General features: G+C 32.2%; 1 protein-coding gene across 1 annotated transcript; it reads left to right on the top strand.

Annotated features, from left to right (window-relative positions):
* Positions 1-3,322: 3,322 nt before the first annotated feature.
* Positions 3,323-11,546, top strand: ARF8B (auxin response factor 8b). The gene is made up of 14 exons (XM_006596428.4): positions 3,323-4,086; positions 4,377-4,492; positions 4,682-4,780; positions 4,881-4,937; positions 5,034-5,189; positions 5,275-5,359; positions 6,969-7,059; positions 7,149-7,313; positions 7,404-7,526; positions 8,091-8,166; positions 8,869-9,016; positions 9,699-10,702; positions 10,786-10,976; positions 11,132-11,546. Exons 1-14 carry the CDS (start codon positions 4,044-4,046, stop codon positions 11,307-11,309), a joined length of 2,532 nt encoding a protein of 843 aa, XP_006596491.1. The 5' UTR covers positions 3,323-4,043; the 3' UTR covers positions 11,310-11,546.
* The last annotated feature ends 5,650 nt before the right edge of the window (positions 11,547-17,196 follow it).

The raw sequence follows: 17,196 nt of genomic DNA, 5'->3' as shown, positions 1-17,196 counted from the left end.
CTTCCGTCTATAAGCGATCGCTCTAAATGATATATTATTTTTAACAATTGATAGATTTAATACAAAATCAGTATAAAAAATAATTTCTTATTCTTTTTGTAATTTTACTATTGAATAATTGATTATTTTTAAAAAAATTAAATAAAAAAACTATCATATAGTTGTATAAATTTATCATGATAAAAATCACGTGAGAAATGAGTATTATTTTTAAGTATGAGAAATGAGTATCATGAGCAAATAAAAGAGAATAGGATATTAATTTTTTTATTTATTATTTATTGTTGGATTTATTTTCCACACAATTTCAATTATGTTTATGTCCTTTTTTCTCAACATCAACTGAGTTTTATAATTTTTATGTACAGGAATTTAATGCGTCGATAAATTTCACGCATGGGTGAATCTAGAAATCTATTAAGGGTGTGAATTTTTTTCTTCCTTTGTAATTCAAAATTCTTTAAATGTCTAAGTTCTAATAGATATTTACTTTTTTATACATAAAATTGAAACTAATATTTATTTTAAATGATAATAACAATTTACCTTTATATCTTAATAATGACAAAAACACAACTAGTTTACAAATTTTATACTACCTATAATCTTAATCATTGCAGTAATAAGAATAAACACAACTAGGTTTACACAATTTCATACAAGTTAACCTTAATCATTATTATAATAAACTATATAACACACTTAGTTTATACAATTTTACACTAACTTAAAAATATATATGTATATATATACACAAGAAGTTTCAAGGAAGGGGATTTGTCCGGCCTCTAGATCCATTCCTAGTCTATGTTTTGAATAAGTTTAAAAAAAAAGTTTAAAATTATGTTTCAAAATAAATAATGAGAAGTATCTTTTTTATTCACTTTAAATATATATGAGATCAAATGATATATAATTTGAAAACATAAAGAATTAAAGTATATTTTAGCCTTTTTTTTAACTAATGTTGAAGAAGAAATAGCAAAAATTAAAGTTAAAAATTAATTTACGCGCAAAAAAAGTTTTCTCAGTAGTGCAAGTACTGTTATTTCCCTCTATTATTTTTTAAAAATAATTACCAAGAAATCTCATGCCTTGCATGGTATGCTACTATTCACACACACAAAAAAAAAGAACTATGCTACTTTTTTTTTTATTATAATTGAAAGAAGTAGTTCGCTCGCATAAGAAATATTAATTATATTTTTTTCTCTTAATTTATTTAGTAACTTCAATTTGATTCTTTTATTTTAAAAGATTTAATTTGATCTCTTTATTTTTTAAAATATTTATTTTGATTCTATTTTTCTTATGTTAGCTTCGAACATTTAAAAACAGTGAGTCTAAATTTTATTTAAAATGGGATTAAATTGAACATATTTTAAAAAAAACTAATTGAAACTTAAAAAAATAAGGGAAATAAATGAAATCTATTTTAAAAATACGAAAAACTAATTGAAACTTTTAAAAATAAAAGAACTAAATTGAAACTATAAATAAATTAAGAAAAAAAGTAATTTAACCCACAAGAAAAGAAAAATGACTAGTAATATTCTTTAAGGAAAACAACATATTTTTCATATACTATTAATTGATAAATATATACATATCCAAGTAACATACATTAATATCTTATAAAATTCTCTTTAAAATATTGTCATATTATAATCTTTGTAGAGACTATCCCATTTAGAACATTTCAAATGGTGCACCTAAGGAGAATATACTCTTAACTTATTTTTAGGAGGCTTTGTTATATATATCACATTAGATTTAATTGTTTTTAACAACTTTTATTTTAATAAAGAAACACTTAAGAATCTAAAACAAGTCTATAAACATATTACAAGATGTTTTATTTTTTATCATAAGAACTAATGACTTATATAAAAGTCAATTGTTGCAGTCTCGAACCGGGATCTTAAATAAACACTATCACATGCGTGTTTGTTTCTTCTATGTACTTGTGACAATTTGAAGTCTAAGACTGCTTCATTGGAGAAGCATGAGTGATGTTATTTCTCAAAACGAAGGTTTGGATTTTGCCACCTGCAATCCAAACACACAATACTTCAACTTAAAAGTGTTGCTAAATTTTCCATAGGAAATGGTCTTTAAAGATTTTAAATTTAAGGATTTTTGTTATATATCTTTACTATTTGAGAAACTATATTAAAATCCACAAGAAATTGAAAAATGGGTATTAAGAAATAAAATGAAGACAAAATTACACAAGAAAAGAGTATTAAAAAAATACAGCAAAACAAAAAATGGAGACAGAAACAGAAATATTGGACGACCTCTCTACCGCCACACCATTACCATTTTATTTTTGAATCTCCTCCAAAAATCCCAGTCAATTTAGAAAACAGAAAATCATTTACCATGTTGAGAGACTGACTCACACTAACACACCACATCAATAATTAAATAGTTAATAATTGTGAGACAATTTTGAGTCTCTTTCTCTTTCATATCTTCTTCTACCTTCACTTTAGTTTTGGGTCACTACTTCTCACTCCACACTGGCATAATAAGATCTATGGTGTTAATAACTAATGATAATAGTAGTAACTCAAGGCTTTAATTAAATTTTAAGAAATAAGAAATATTTAAATAAACCATCTTTTGGTAGAGTAGTAGTACATAGTTAATGCAATATTATTACAAAAGGAATTTCAGATTTCATTGAATTGAACTCCTTATTATTCATTGCTATCTGATATGGATGGAAATGGGAGGAGAGAGAGAAAGTAAGAAGAAAAAGAAAGAGTAGGAATACACAACCATCATCAATGACTATCTATCTATCTATCTCTTTGCTTTTAACTTTTTCTTGCTACTTATTACGCCTCACACACAGTTTCTTCTCTTCTGCCCATCCATTTGCGTAGCATGCTTTCTCTTTCTCATTCTCTCACCACCCTCTCTTTCATTTATTGGTTAAAAAATTAAAATATTTTTTTATTAAAATACACAGAATTATATTATGTATATTTTTTTATATTATTCTATAATTTTTACAATAAATATATTTTTTAAATTTATTAAGCAATACCCCAAAATATTTATTAAAAGGACCCATTATTTTACCCTAAACCATAATAATAATAATAATAATAGAAAAAAAAACAATTTATTGCTATTATCACTATTATTATATTTATGGCAATATATTTTCCTTCTCTATACTCCGTACTCTGACAACGACCACTGAAGGATGGTGGCACATGCATGCTGTCATATCAGGTTGGAACCAACGGCCAGGATTCAATTGTACGGAAGATCGAACGGTTCCGATTCTCTTTGTCGAAACACTCTCTCTCTCCCCTCTCACTTTCTCTCTCCTCCTCTGCAACCATGTCCAGCTTGGTCGGGACCTCCTTATATATGGCAAAGACTCTTCGTTTACGCGCTTCTCTCTCTCTCTCTCTCTCTCTCTCTCTCTCTCTCTTTCTTTACTGTGCCTTTCAAACCCAAAAATCCTCACTTGGGTCTCAATCCGAAAGCGATAGGCCACAAAAGAGGGCCTTTACTTCCTTACACACTTTCACTTGTTTGTGGCTCCTTCGTTCATATTTTTTGATATTTCTTCTTCTTCGTTTTGTTCAGTTTCCTTCATGGCGATCTCGGAGAACGTGCTACCCTTGAAGCTGTTGTTTTGTTCCAATTGGGTTCCACTTGTGGTTTTTGGGTTTGCTTGATGTTTTCCTTTTCTGGGTTTTCTTACTTTCTTTGTTTTGGTGGGGTTCTGAGGTTTGTAGAGAGCATGTGGTGCTTCATGGATCCCTTTGAAGGGGTTTTGGGGTGGGTTTGATTTTTGGGAAGTTGGGTTTTTTTTTTTGTTGTGTGTGTGTGTGGGCATGGAGTGCATTGGCAAGTGGGAGGAGTGGAACATGGGGGAATGCAATAATGATAATTACAATAATAATAATAATGGGTTTGGGGAAATTGAGGATGGTGGCTCTGAGCTAGGGTTCCATGTGTGTTTGTGATTGCTGAATACTGTGTCTTCAAAAGGAGGAAAAAGGGGAAAGCTTGATATGAAGCTTTCAACATCAGGGTTGGGTCAGCAGGGACATGAAGGTAATCCATTCACTCTATTTTTTTTTCCTTTTTAATTTTGGAAAAAATAAAATCATTTAGCACCCTATTCTGAGCTCTTGGTTAGAGTGGACTTCAAATGTAAATAATTAGTATTAGTATTAGAATTAACATATTGTGTAGTAATATGTAGTATTTCCCTTTCAAAAACCCTTTTGTGTTTGCTTCAACATTGGCTTGTGACTTGTGAGTGTTCTTTCCTTTTTTTTTTTTTGTTCCTTTTGATTTTTGATTTTTTTTGGGAGATAATTTGATGTTTGGAATGATGGTAGGAGGGGAGAAGAAGTGTTTGAATTCTGAGCTATGGCATGCATGCGCGGGTCCCTTGGTGTCCCTACCAACTGCAGGGACTCGTGTGGTTTATTTCCCTCAGGGTCATAGCGAGCAGGTGCTTTTTTACTCTAGTCCCTACTCTACTCTACTCTACTCCTGGTCGTTTCAATTTTTGTCTACTTTGCATGCAATGGAGGATGCATAACTTTTCTTGCTAATTTCGAATGGAAGCAATTCAATCTAATTGTGGTGGATTTTGTTGAATGGAGATTGGACTGATCATGTGCTTAACAATTGGTTTTAGGTTGCTGCCACAACCAACAGAGAAGTTGATGGTCACATACCCAATTACCCGAGTTTGCCGCCACAGTTGGTTTGCCAACTTCACAATGTTACAATGCATGTGGGTATTATACCTTCCATGTTGCTTGCTTTGATAGTTGAATTAGTTCTACCTCCCACTAGAGTAGATTCAGTCAACTAGAGGCTGTCTTGATTTTCAGGCAGATGTTGAAACAGATGAAGTGTATGCTCAAATGACGTTGCAGCCATTGACTCCGGTATCTTGTTGCTCTTTAGACAGCTTGTTTATCCGTGATAGGCTCATTTCTTGTTTAAGGAGTTGAAAATTGTGCTGTTTGTAATTGTGTGTGTAGCAAGAGCAGAAGGATACATTTCTTCCCATGGAGTTGGGCGTTCCAAGTAAGCAGCCCTCAAATTATTTTTGCAAGACGTTAACGGCAAGTGACACCAGCACACATGGAGGGTTCTCTGTTCCTCGTCGTGCTGCTGAGAAAGTTTTCCCTCCATTGGTAGTGTTCATAGTTTCCCATTGTGTTTCGATTCTGGTTAGAATGATAGACTTAGATGCATTTCTCTTATGTTTGGGCTGGACAGGATTTCTCACAGCAACCACCTGCGCAAGAACTAATTGCTAGGGATCTCCATGACGTTGAGTGGAAGTTTCGACATATTTTTCGAGGTAAGTTTTTATTTTTTTGTTGATTCCATTCTTATTATCTTGTCATTTTATAGGGTGAGTTCCACTAAGTTAAAAAGGATTATAATAGGATTATTTGCTCTATTGAGTGTAAATCAAATGACTTGCTATTTTATACTTCCACCATATGTAGACCCTCCCTTGGTACTTCGCTTTACAAAAAAAATTTTATCATTGTACAAAAAATGAAATCTTTGCTGTATGCTAAAGTAGTGGTGAACAGGAATGAAATGTATTTATGGCATTACTGCATTAGGTTAGCTAAATTTTGTGGTATGATGGTTCTTTGCCCTGTCTCCTTATGTTTCTTTTTAATTAATCCATCCTTATCATATTATCCATCACTTTAGGAGTTTTAGTTCGACTCAAAACATCAGTCACTTCAGAAAATCAAGAAAGCAATATTTTACATACTTTTAGTATATTCCCATTATTTTTAAAGCTTTTAAATATTCCTTTTTACATACTTGTAGGGATCCTTAATACGATAGATGCTCTAGGAATCTTTTGACTGACCTATTAATACACTCCAATGAAAACTTTTGAAACTAAAATTTACTATTCGAAAAATATCTAGCTATCTATTAATGATCTTGTAAACAATTGGGGAAGAAGGTGATGCACTTGAATCAACAGACACCTTTGGTGGAAAATTAACTTTTTCTTCTGTTTGGGACTTAACTCTTAATCCCTCTCAAAGAAACCCTGGTTACTGAAAAACTGATGTAGCAATTCATTTATTGTCTAGATCATGCTCTCACGTGACAAGATCTTTAGGTAAGTTTGAAGAATTGGTATGCAAGGTTGTCTAACTCTTGAGTTCACTAGTAGATTCTTGTGAGTTTTGGGTTCTAGGTAGAGAGAACGATTTAATTTGCTGTCAAACTTGGATAAACTCTTTAAACTCATGTAAACTTGCTTTAACTTTTGAGTCCAAAAGTGAGTTAGCAAGTTTGAAATCAAATGTAACTTTTGCCGCCCAATGGTCCACAATGTTAGTGCATTACCTTTTGACAATGAGCATCAGCTTCTTCAAAGGAAGTTCCAAAAAATGAGTTCTTTAGTCTTCCACTGTGCCTCATTGCCAGTGATGTATGTAGATTATTTTTACTTTGTTAGGGTAACATATTTCAATCAATGCTCAGACAATATTTGGTAGCTTGTGATTTGTTATGCTTTAGAAACATAGATGAATCTGTCTGATGTAATAACTACTGACTTTCTTTTTGGTTTCCTACATTTGTTTTAATTCACTATAGTTAGTTTTTCTGGGTTCAAAGGCAGTGTTTCCATTAAAACAGAAACAAATCAAACAGTTGGTGCATCTTTTATAAGCTAGAGTTTGTGTGCAAGAATCATTGTTAATCATACTACTTATATCATTTATTATTATTATTAGTATTAGTATTATTATTATTATTTCTGGGTAAACCCTTTTTCTTATCAAAAGTTCTCTTAGACCAAGTATAAGCTGTTTTGAATTAAAAAAATAAGCTAAGTTCCATTACACACTTATATTTGGCTAAATATTGTTAGTCTATTTGTATCTTCTGCACAATATGATAGGTCTATTGCTTGTTTATCATTTCAGGACAGCCAAAACGACACCTTCTTACAACAGGCTGGAGTGTATTTGTTAGTGCCAAAAGACTAGTGGCTGGAGATTCTGTGCTTTTCATATGGTGTTTATTTTTGTTTTATCTTCTATGCTACCTCTTCTTCCTCTTGGATGCTGCAAACTGCTTGTTTATTGTTTTTACATCATTTTTAGGAATGAAAAGAATCAGCTTCTTTTGGGAATACGTCGTGCCAATCGACCACAAACTGTCATGCCATCGTCAGTTCTATCTAGTGATAGTATGCACATTGGGCTTCTTGCAGCTGCTGCTCATGCCGCAGCAACTAATAGCTGCTTTACAGTGTTCTATAACCCAAGGTTGTATTTATTATCTACATTTCCATTTCTGAATTGATACTTATTTATTAGAAATTATAATGCTTGTTTTAACACCTACATCACGGGCAGGGCTAGTCCATCTGAGTTTGTCATTCCGCTTTCAAAATATATCAAAGCTGTGTACCATACACGCGTTTCTGTTGGTATGCGTTTCAGGATGCTTTTTGAGACTGAAGAATCAAGTGTCCGCAGGTACTTGTAACCATAATTTTTTTTTCTTAAAGATATGTTTTTTTTGCCTAAAAATTGTGGACATTTTTCTTGAAACTCTTAGATCAGATAATTGTATTTTGCAAGGGGTAAGCATAGTTATAAATGTGTATGACAGATGAGCCTATTAAAATAGCTTACCTATGACTAGGTTGATATGGCATCTGCATCTAATGTGTAAGGAGGCAAGTTTACTGATAACTGGATTTATGGTTATAAAATAGATCTATAAGGCTCCAGAGTGATTTGAAAATAGTCAGTTGTTTAGATTTTTTAAACAGCTTTGAATTTTGGGGTTTAAAAGAAAACAGTTAGCAGCTGCAATCTGATGGCAATGGAACCAACTGCTAAGTGCTATTCTGTGGTTGTCTGGTGTACTTTTGCCTCTGCTTAGATGCTTTTATTGTAATGTGCCCCTTCCCCCCTCCCCCAACACAGTTTTTAAGGTTTCAATCTAGCAGTGGAAATTGAGGGCAAAATATTATTCTGAGTGTGGTGCCATACTATTTTTCCTTTACTTATGCACAAGTCACCTTTGTTTTGCAGGTACATGGGTACAATAACTGGCATAAGTGACCTTGATCCTGTTCGTTGGCCGAATTCTCATTGGCGGTCTGTTAAGGTAAACTCATCACAATCTAATACATGTGATTGGATAGCAGTTTATATGAAAATGGTCCTTTCCAATCATAAACATACTTACATAGGACTATTAAGAGGGTGAACCTTAGTACAACGGTAAGGTTGCTGTCATGTGAGCATGGGGTCTAGTTGTGAAATAACCTCTCTAGCTTTCTGAGCATGGTAAAAATGCATGCATTTAACACTCCCTAATGGCTATAAATCTATAAAAAACATGCGTGACAGTCTAATGTACGTGGCTGCCTTTTATTTTTTCCTTGCTATTACATACCTGTTTTGTGGATTGTGCATAAGGAGGAAGATCTTCTCAGTTGTAACCATGTTTTATAAATAACCTTTTCTAGACTAATTTGTATTCCTCTTGCTTCATTAGCCATATAGTTTGTTGCTACATGTCTGGAGTGCTACCTACTTTTCTGTGGTCTTACTTTGCCTTCTTGATCAACTAGTTAATTTTTGTTGATGTAACATGTAATACAGGAGACCTTATCATATTTATAATTTCTAATTTGATATCAGCCTATATCAGCTTGGTTCCCATGCCAAAAAAAGCTCTCACCCCTACAATGTGCTGCAGCATTTTGATTTTTGCCACATATTTATTATTAAAAGCAGCTCTTAACCTGGCATCTGTTAGAGTTTTTTCTTGTCTTTACCTTGTTTTTGCATCTGTTATGGATAGGTTGGTTGGGATGAATCGACAGCAGGAGAGAGACAGCCTCGGGTATCATTATGGGAAATTGAGCCTTTAACAACATTTCCAATGTATCCATCTCTATTTCCCCTCAGATTGAAACGGCCATGGCATCCTGGCACCTCTTCTTTTCATGGTACATGCCTGTCTCTTACCATTTTTTTCACTACTTATCTTCCTTCTATATGTGACATACATCATAGAATCAATATTGTGACAACTCTAATGCTTTGATTGGATGATGAAACCCATGAAAGAAGAATTTATTATTTTTAAAATTTAAAGTGAAGGCATAGTTCGAGAACATTTTGCAATTATATTTTTGTTCACATTTCTCCCTCCCCCCAATTTTATCTCTCACAATCCAATAATGTAATTAATTTTAGGCAAATGCTAACATAGGGACAATGGTTAAGGAAACAGAAGTAAAGAAGGTTTTATCAGAAAATAACATATTTATTATATTGAAAACACAAAAATCATCTATTACATTTTTTAAAGTAATTGTAAGCATTTAATAAGGTATATGCAATACTCTTTAAACAGGGTCCTTTGGCAAGGGCATTTAGTTTTTATGAAATTATTAAAATTGGATAGTAAAGGCTTATAAATGTAAATCTAGTTAGCCACATAAGATTTCTACTACTCATGATTCCTATTTCATCCATTTCTCATGTACAAAATAATAGGGATTTGTTTTTCTTGTGTTCATCTACATTTATTTTCCCTAGTGTCTCCTACTCCCTCCTTATAATAAGTTGCCATGGTGGTTTTGAGGGCACTTTTGTCTCCTTTCTTTACAAATGATCTTGTTACAGATGGCAGAGATGAAGCAACTAATGGGCTTATGTGGCTAAGGGGTGGACCTGGAGACCAAGCTCTCAATTCCCTGAATTTTCAAGGTTCTGGTTTGTTGCCATGGATGCAGCAGAGAATGGATCCAACATTACTTGGAAATGATCATAATCAGCAATACCAAGCCATGTTTGCATCTGGTTTGCAGAACTTAGGGAGTGGAGATTTAATGAGACAACAAATGATGAATTTTCAACAGCCTTTCAATTATCTTCAACAATCAGGAAACCCCAATCTTCCTTTGCAGCTTCAGCAACCGCAAGCAGTTCAGCAATCTGTATCTTCTAATAATATCCTACAGCCACAAGCCCAAGTGTTGGCAGAGAACTTGTCTCAGCACCTCCAGAAATCACACAACAATCGAGAAGACCAAACACAGCAGCAGCAGCACACTTATCAAGATACGGTTTTACTTCAAAGTGATCAGCTCCATCAGAGGCAACACTCTGGTTTACCTTCACCGTCATATTCAAAACCGGATTTCTTAGATTCAAGCATGAAGTTCCCTGCTTCAGTTTCGCCAGGACAAAACATGCTTGGTTCACTTTGTCCCGAAGGGAGTGGCAATCTCTTGAATTTATCCAGAAGTAGTCAGTCCATGTTGACTGAACAGTTACCTCAACAATCATGGGCCCCAAAGTTCACACCATTGCAGATTAATGCTTTTGGCAACTCAATGCAACATGTGCAGTATTCTGGAAAAGATACTGCAATGGTGCCACCACATTGTAACCCAGACTCCCAAAATCCTATTCTATTTGGGGTCAACATTGATTCATCTGGCCTTCTGCTTCCTACGACTGTTCCTCGTTATACTACTGCATCAGCTGAAATTGATGCATCAGCAATGCCAATAGGAGAGTCTGGATTCCAGTCTCCTCTATATCCTTGCGTGCAAGATTCATCAGAGTTGGTGCAAAGTGCAGGGCAAGTCGACCCTCAAAACCAGACACGAACATTCGTCAAGGTTTGAGTGATAAATATTAAGTCTTTGCAAAGTGCAGCCCTTCTTTTACTTGATTATCGTTGTTTAATTTTGTCTTTTAACAGGTTTACAAATCAGGGTCAGTAGGGCGCTCACTTGACATCTCCCGGTTCAGCAGTTATCATGAGCTGCGGGAGGAGTTGGCACAGATGTTTGGTATTGAGGGGAAATTAGAAGACCCTCTTAGATCAGGCTGGCAGCTTGTATTCGTTGACAGGGAGAACGATGTTCTTCTCCTTGGAGACGATCCGTGGGAGTAAGCTCAACTTCAACTTTCATTAGAGTCTTACTAAATCAACTTGTGATCTAATAAATATTGACATGCTATACTTGTTCATTTTACTTGGCTAAGTTTTGCTGACACTTGTTTTTTCTTTTTGGTGTGTGGATTTCCTGCATAACCTTTTGTAGATCATTTGTCAATAATGTATGGTATATCAAAATACTTTCACCTGAAGATATCCATAAAATGGGAGAACAAGCCGTGGAATCCCTTGGTCCAAGTTCAGGACATAGGCTGAATAGCACTGGTGCAGATTCTCACGAAATTGTTTCTGGACTTCCATCAATTGGCTCCCTTGAATACTGAGAGAATTTTAACGTGTATTTTCTCTCAGGTCCCACGGTTAAAGAAGACTTTTACATATCACATGTTTAGTACTTCTGTTTGAACACTACTTTTCAACCTTGCATATCTGAATCAATTTATACTGTACTACTGTCTGTTTCACTTTAAAAACCATCGTTTTATTATTTCGTAGAGGATTGTTGAGATTTTCAGGACAAAAAAACTATATTATATATATGATGAGAAACTTAGGTCAAACTTTTGTGTTAATTTGTAACCTTGTGTTGACATAGTGTTACTACTATTGTAGCATCTGATTAACCCCCTTGCACGTCTTGTACAGTAGAAAAAAAATCTAGAGAAGGCTCATAATGCCCATATTTTCATCTTTTTTGATGGCTTTGCTTCCCTGCTGAGTGGTCAAAACATCACCTCATTGTAGGACTAACTTTACCATTTTTAATTAAGTTTGTTGCTACCTTTGAGAATACTAAAATAATTTTTTAAAAGGATCTTTTTCTTCCTTAATGTTTTTTCCAGAAAGGTTGAATTTGGTCCTTCATATTTTAAATTTTGTTTACAATAAGGGATTAAATTTAATCTATTTAAAAAACTAAGGACGGGAATGATCTTTATATAAAACATGTGTATATGTTTATGTTTTGTCACTTTTAACAATTAACGACAATGACTAATTTGAAACAATTAGGAAACGGTTAGGAACTAAAATGAAGCTTAGAAAGCATAAAGTATTAAATTCAACATAAACTAAAACATCAATGTATTTTAGTCTATAATTTTTTAACGTGTAAAAAGTCATCTAGTACTATTTTATTGAAGTATAAAACAATAAACAAATAAAATGAAGATCATAAAAAAAGCTCTCATTAAAAAGTCATACAACCGACAAACATCTATTAATTATTTTTATCGTGTTATTAATACAAAATATTTATTAGACTTCTCAATTGTAACAAACGATTCAAACTTGGGACATTCGTGAAGCTGAAAAAAATTGTGTCAAGTGATTTTTACCCACTTAATGTTATATTAATATGAACTTTAATTGAACTATTTTACAATAATAATAATTAAAAATAATATATTTTAAAGATATAGTAAAATTTTCTAAAACAATAAAGGTAGATATTTAAGTAGACATTAATTACTTTGCGGCATATTAATATATATTTTTATTTTTAATTTTTTATTTTAATTTTTCAAACTAGTTTTTAAAAAAATAAGAAAATGAATAAATGTTTGAATGTATACTTTAATATATATATATATATATATATATATATATATATATCCATTAAATTATATTATAGTTGCTTTTTATTTAATAATATGTTTTTAATATTCACACACTCATGAAATGATGAAAAATCATAAACTTATTAAACATCTATTAACTTTTTTGTTACGTTATAAATAATGCAAAATATTCAATGGTCATCCTATTAATTAGTTTTTGTCAAAAAAATTAACTATTCACTTATAGTAGAATCTTTTATCCTAATTATATATTTTTTTTCAATATAAGATTTGAATCCAATATCTTTAGTGAAAACTTTTGTGAGTCTTTCTTTGTTTTAAATACACATCTACATCTAATGACTTTTACACCATTAGGCAACTCAACGAGATCCTAGACTTGGTTAGATGCCATAAAATTCATTTCATCTTCCATAGCATTGTACCACAAGTTTGATTCCTTAGAACTCATGACATGTGAAAACGATTCAGGATCATTAGTGACTCCAATGTTGTAGTCTGATTCTTGCAGATACACCACATAATCACTAAGAATTGTTGACCTTTTGACTCTAGTAGACCTTCTTAATGCTACTTCGCGATCTTCTTAAGGAACTTGTAGTTCCTCGACAGCAACTTCATCTACAAGATCATTTTCAACAGTTTGTGGAATTTCAATCACTGGTTGTGTAACACTCATTTGTACTTGAGGGGTGTGAATAACAATCAATTTAACACTTGAGCCAGAGGGTTAAGCTTCATAGTGATCCTTTTCAGAAGCAATTTCCTAAAATTGACCACTCCCACTAATCAAGTTATTCTCAAGAAATTTTGCATTTCTTAATTCCACAATCCTAATGCTATGTGATGGACAATGGAATATATACCCTTTGGACTTTTTGCATATCCAATGAAATACCCATTGATAGTCCTTAGGTCTAGTTTCTTTTCTTGTGGGTTATAAATTCTCACTTCAGATGGACATCCCCAAACGCGTATATGTCGCAAACTCGATTTTCAACCTTTGAATAACTCAAATGGTGTCTTTAAGACAACTTTGGTTGGTACTCGATTTAATACATACACAACCGTCTTTAGTGCTTCAATTCACGAGAATTGAGGAAGTTTTCTATTACTCCTCATACTTTTTACCATGTCCATTAAAGTTTGGTTTCTTCTTTCTAACACACAATTCTGATATGAAGAACTAGACATAGTGTACTAAGCAACAATCCTATGTTCTTGAAGAAATTTCGCAAATAGACCAAATGTTTGTCCATTCTCCGTGCATCTACCATAGTACTTTCCATCTCTATCGGATATCAAGATCTTAATTTTATTTCCACATTGTTTCTCCATTTTGGCCTTAAAAACTTTAAAGGCATCTAAAGCTTCATCTTTAGAATGAAGTATGCAGAGATACATATATCATGAATAATCGTCTATGAAAGTGATAAAGTATTTCGAGACACTTGAGTCATGTCTAGACAACAAATATCAATGTGTATGATTTCTAATAGGTTTAAGCTCTTCTTTGCACCCTTATTAGACTTGTTAGTTTGTTTACCCTTAATGCAATCTATAAAAGTTTCAAAATCAGCAAAATCCAAAGCACTAAGTACCCTTTCATTTACCAAACTCTTAATTCTCTCGATAAAGATGTGTCATAATATTCGGTGCCACAACATAGAGGATTCTTCATTCACAACACATCGTTTTAAGTTTTAACCCAACAGTAACATGCATATAATTATAGGCAACATCATTTTGCAATTCAATAAAGTAAAGCCCATCAAATAATGCACCAGAACTAATAATTCAAGATTTATTAATCAAAGAAAAACCAGAATCTGAAAAATTAAAGGAAAAACCCAATGGTGCAAGTCTTGATATAGAAATCAAATTCTTAGAAAAACTTGGAACGTAAAATGTTTTTTCTAAACACAAAATAAAATCGTTGCTTAAAAATTAATTGCATGTCCTAATGGCTTCCACATGTGAGCTCATCTTGCCTCCTGAATAGATGTACTACTCACTTCCCACTAGCTTCCTTAGGTTTTCCATACCTTGCAAGATATTAGAAACATGGATTGTAGAACTAGAACCAATCCACCATGTGTTATGATTAACATTAATCACATTAGATTCATAACAATTAAAAGTAAATGGAATACCTTTCTTGTTGAGCCAACTCTTAAATTTTGAGCAGTCTTTTTTCATGTGCCCTTTCTTCTTACAAAAGAAACACTTCGACTCTTTCTTTATAACTGAATGAGTAGAAATCTTGCCCTTATTCTTGGCTTGATCCCCTTTCTTCTTTCCTTGAGCAATCAAATATACCTTTTCACCCTCTTCCATTATCAACATTTCCTTTTCTTGAACACACATAGTCAATATCTCATTAATTGACCATTAATCCTTATGTGTGTTATGAGAGATTTTGAAAGGGACATACTGCATAGGCAAAGTACATAAAATGTAGTGTATTAGGAAAAAATCTAACATGGTAACTTCTAAAGCTTTCAGCTGAGCCATTATATCCCTCATGCACATGATGTGATCACACACTCCTCTTATCCTATAGAGCTTTAAGGATGAAAAATGCATTATAAGGGTGCTAGCAAAGGCCTTATCAGATGTAATAAATTGATCATCAATGACCTTTAAAAGATTGTTGATCTTTTCATGTTGATCGATAGAACTACAAATACTAGCAAATATATTGATTTTTATGAACATCACAGAAAGACAATTAGATCTCTCTCCTTTTTCATAAAGATCAACAACGTTTAGAGTGCTAGTTTCAGTAATACCTGGTGATTCATTTTTCCTAATGACATAGTCAATATCCATCCAATCTAAATGAAGAACAATTCTCTCCCTCCAAAACTTATAATTGTCCCATTTTAATTCGGGAACATCACACTTAATAGTAGAAATGCTCGCAGATTGATTAACTGCAAAGTTTAAACATACATTCTCATTATTCATAATTTGAGACTAAATAAAATATTATGTTTTACCAATGTAAAACTTGTATTAGTTTATGAACGTAGTGACATAAAACTAGTTTGTGGGTTAAAGACCAATTCAATTAGATTCAAACTTATGATAAAACTATCAATATGCATATCATTATTCAATAAAAGAAACCGCACAAACTCTTTAATCATTAATTTTAACGTGCATAAATTATTTAACTTAATATTACATGCTTAAATAAATATCAAATTTAAACATACAATTAAATTAAATAAGAAAATAATTTTAAACACGTTAAAATACACTTATATGTGCTAAATTATTTATCATATGCATAATTATCAATAAAAATTGTACATGCAAAATCATATAATCAAATTAATCTCCAGCACATGAATAATAAATTTATTATGAGTACATGAATAATAAATTTACAGACCATCCTCATACAGATCAAGTTAATCTGTAAGGTTGATATGGATCAAGTTGATCCGTATGTTGATATTAAGCATACGGATCAAGTTGATCCGTATGTCTTTTACGGATCAACTTAAAAGACTTACGAATCAAGGGTATTTTAGTCTTTTCCCCTTAAGTGCTGAGTGCACCAGTAATAATGCTGGATGCTCTTAGCATCAGCCTAATTGTTTGTTTAGCTGTGGGCTAGCCAAATACTAAATGGGCCTTTACGAAATTTTCTAAAAGGCGATGCTAGGTGCATTAGCTCTATTGCTTGTGCACCCAATATTTTTCGTTAATTCCAAAATTATCCTATACCGAAGATACGCAAGTTTGTGGTTGATCAATATAATTTGTACAAATAAACTTGATTCGTAAGTATAATTTAAGCATACGGATCAAGTTGATCCGTATGAATCATATGAATTAAGTTCATCAATATGACTCATATGGATCAACATGATTCGTATGACTCATACAGATTGACTCATATGAATCAACTTGAGTGAAAGACATTTTTGTTCAATCACTTAAAATGTTAGGTGCATCAACAATAATGCTCGATGCACCTAGCATCACTTTTTTCTAAAATATTAGAACTTGGGCTGCACTGAGTCCATTCAAGCTTTTATTCGATTTTTTTTTTTGTACCCATTGAAAGGATGATTGAAAGAGAGCATTATATATAAATTGTTGCATCATATAGAATTATGGTATTAACCCAGCGACTATAATGTCACAAAGAATTATACGATAAAATTAAAAAGAAACATATTTGAGTTGAAGTTACATCAAATTAATATGAAAAATAGTATTAACTTATTTCAATTGAGATTCTCAAATTTAAAAAGAAAAAACATTAAAAATTTGTTGATTAATCAATTGAGAAAATCTTTCCAAGACAAACATTTAAAATTATTAAGTTTATTATTTTTATTTCATTGATATATTTGTTTTACAATTAACTAAAAATAAAATATAATAACATAATAAATATATGGATCCACATGCATTTTTACTTTGACTTTTATGTATACAATATTTGTAAATTTTTGTCTTTTGTATATAGTTCAATTTATTTATACTTACTGTAATACACATAAAAAATAATTTTATTTTAATTTTTTATGTGCTTGAAAGTTTTGTTTTCAAGGGTGACATTTAAACTAAATAATTTAAGGAACAAATTAGTAATCACACTTTCCAGCCA

The sequence above is a fragment of the Glycine max genome, chromosome 14 (assembly GCF_000004515.6).
Source record: "Glycine max cultivar Williams 82 chromosome 14, Glycine_max_v4.0, whole genome shotgun sequence".
Lineage (NCBI taxonomy): Eukaryota > Viridiplantae > Streptophyta > Magnoliopsida > Fabales > Fabaceae > Glycine > Glycine max.
This window is presented reverse-complemented; position numbering and strand designations above follow the sequence as displayed.

Excerpts from the sequence above, each read along its gene's own strand:
- ARF8B (XM_006596428.4), top strand. The coding sequence starts at position 4,044 with ATGAAGCTTTCAACATCAGGGTTGGGTCAGCAGGGACATGAAG. Across the intron at positions 4,493-4,681 it reads CTCAGGGTCATAGCGAGCAG|GTTGCTGCCACAACCAACAG; the intron begins GTGCTTTTTTAC and ends AATTGGTTTTAG. Across the intron at positions 7,060-7,148 it reads GATTCTGTGCTTTTCATATG|GAATGAAAAGAATCAGCTTC; the intron begins GTGTTTATTTTT and ends CATCATTTTTAG.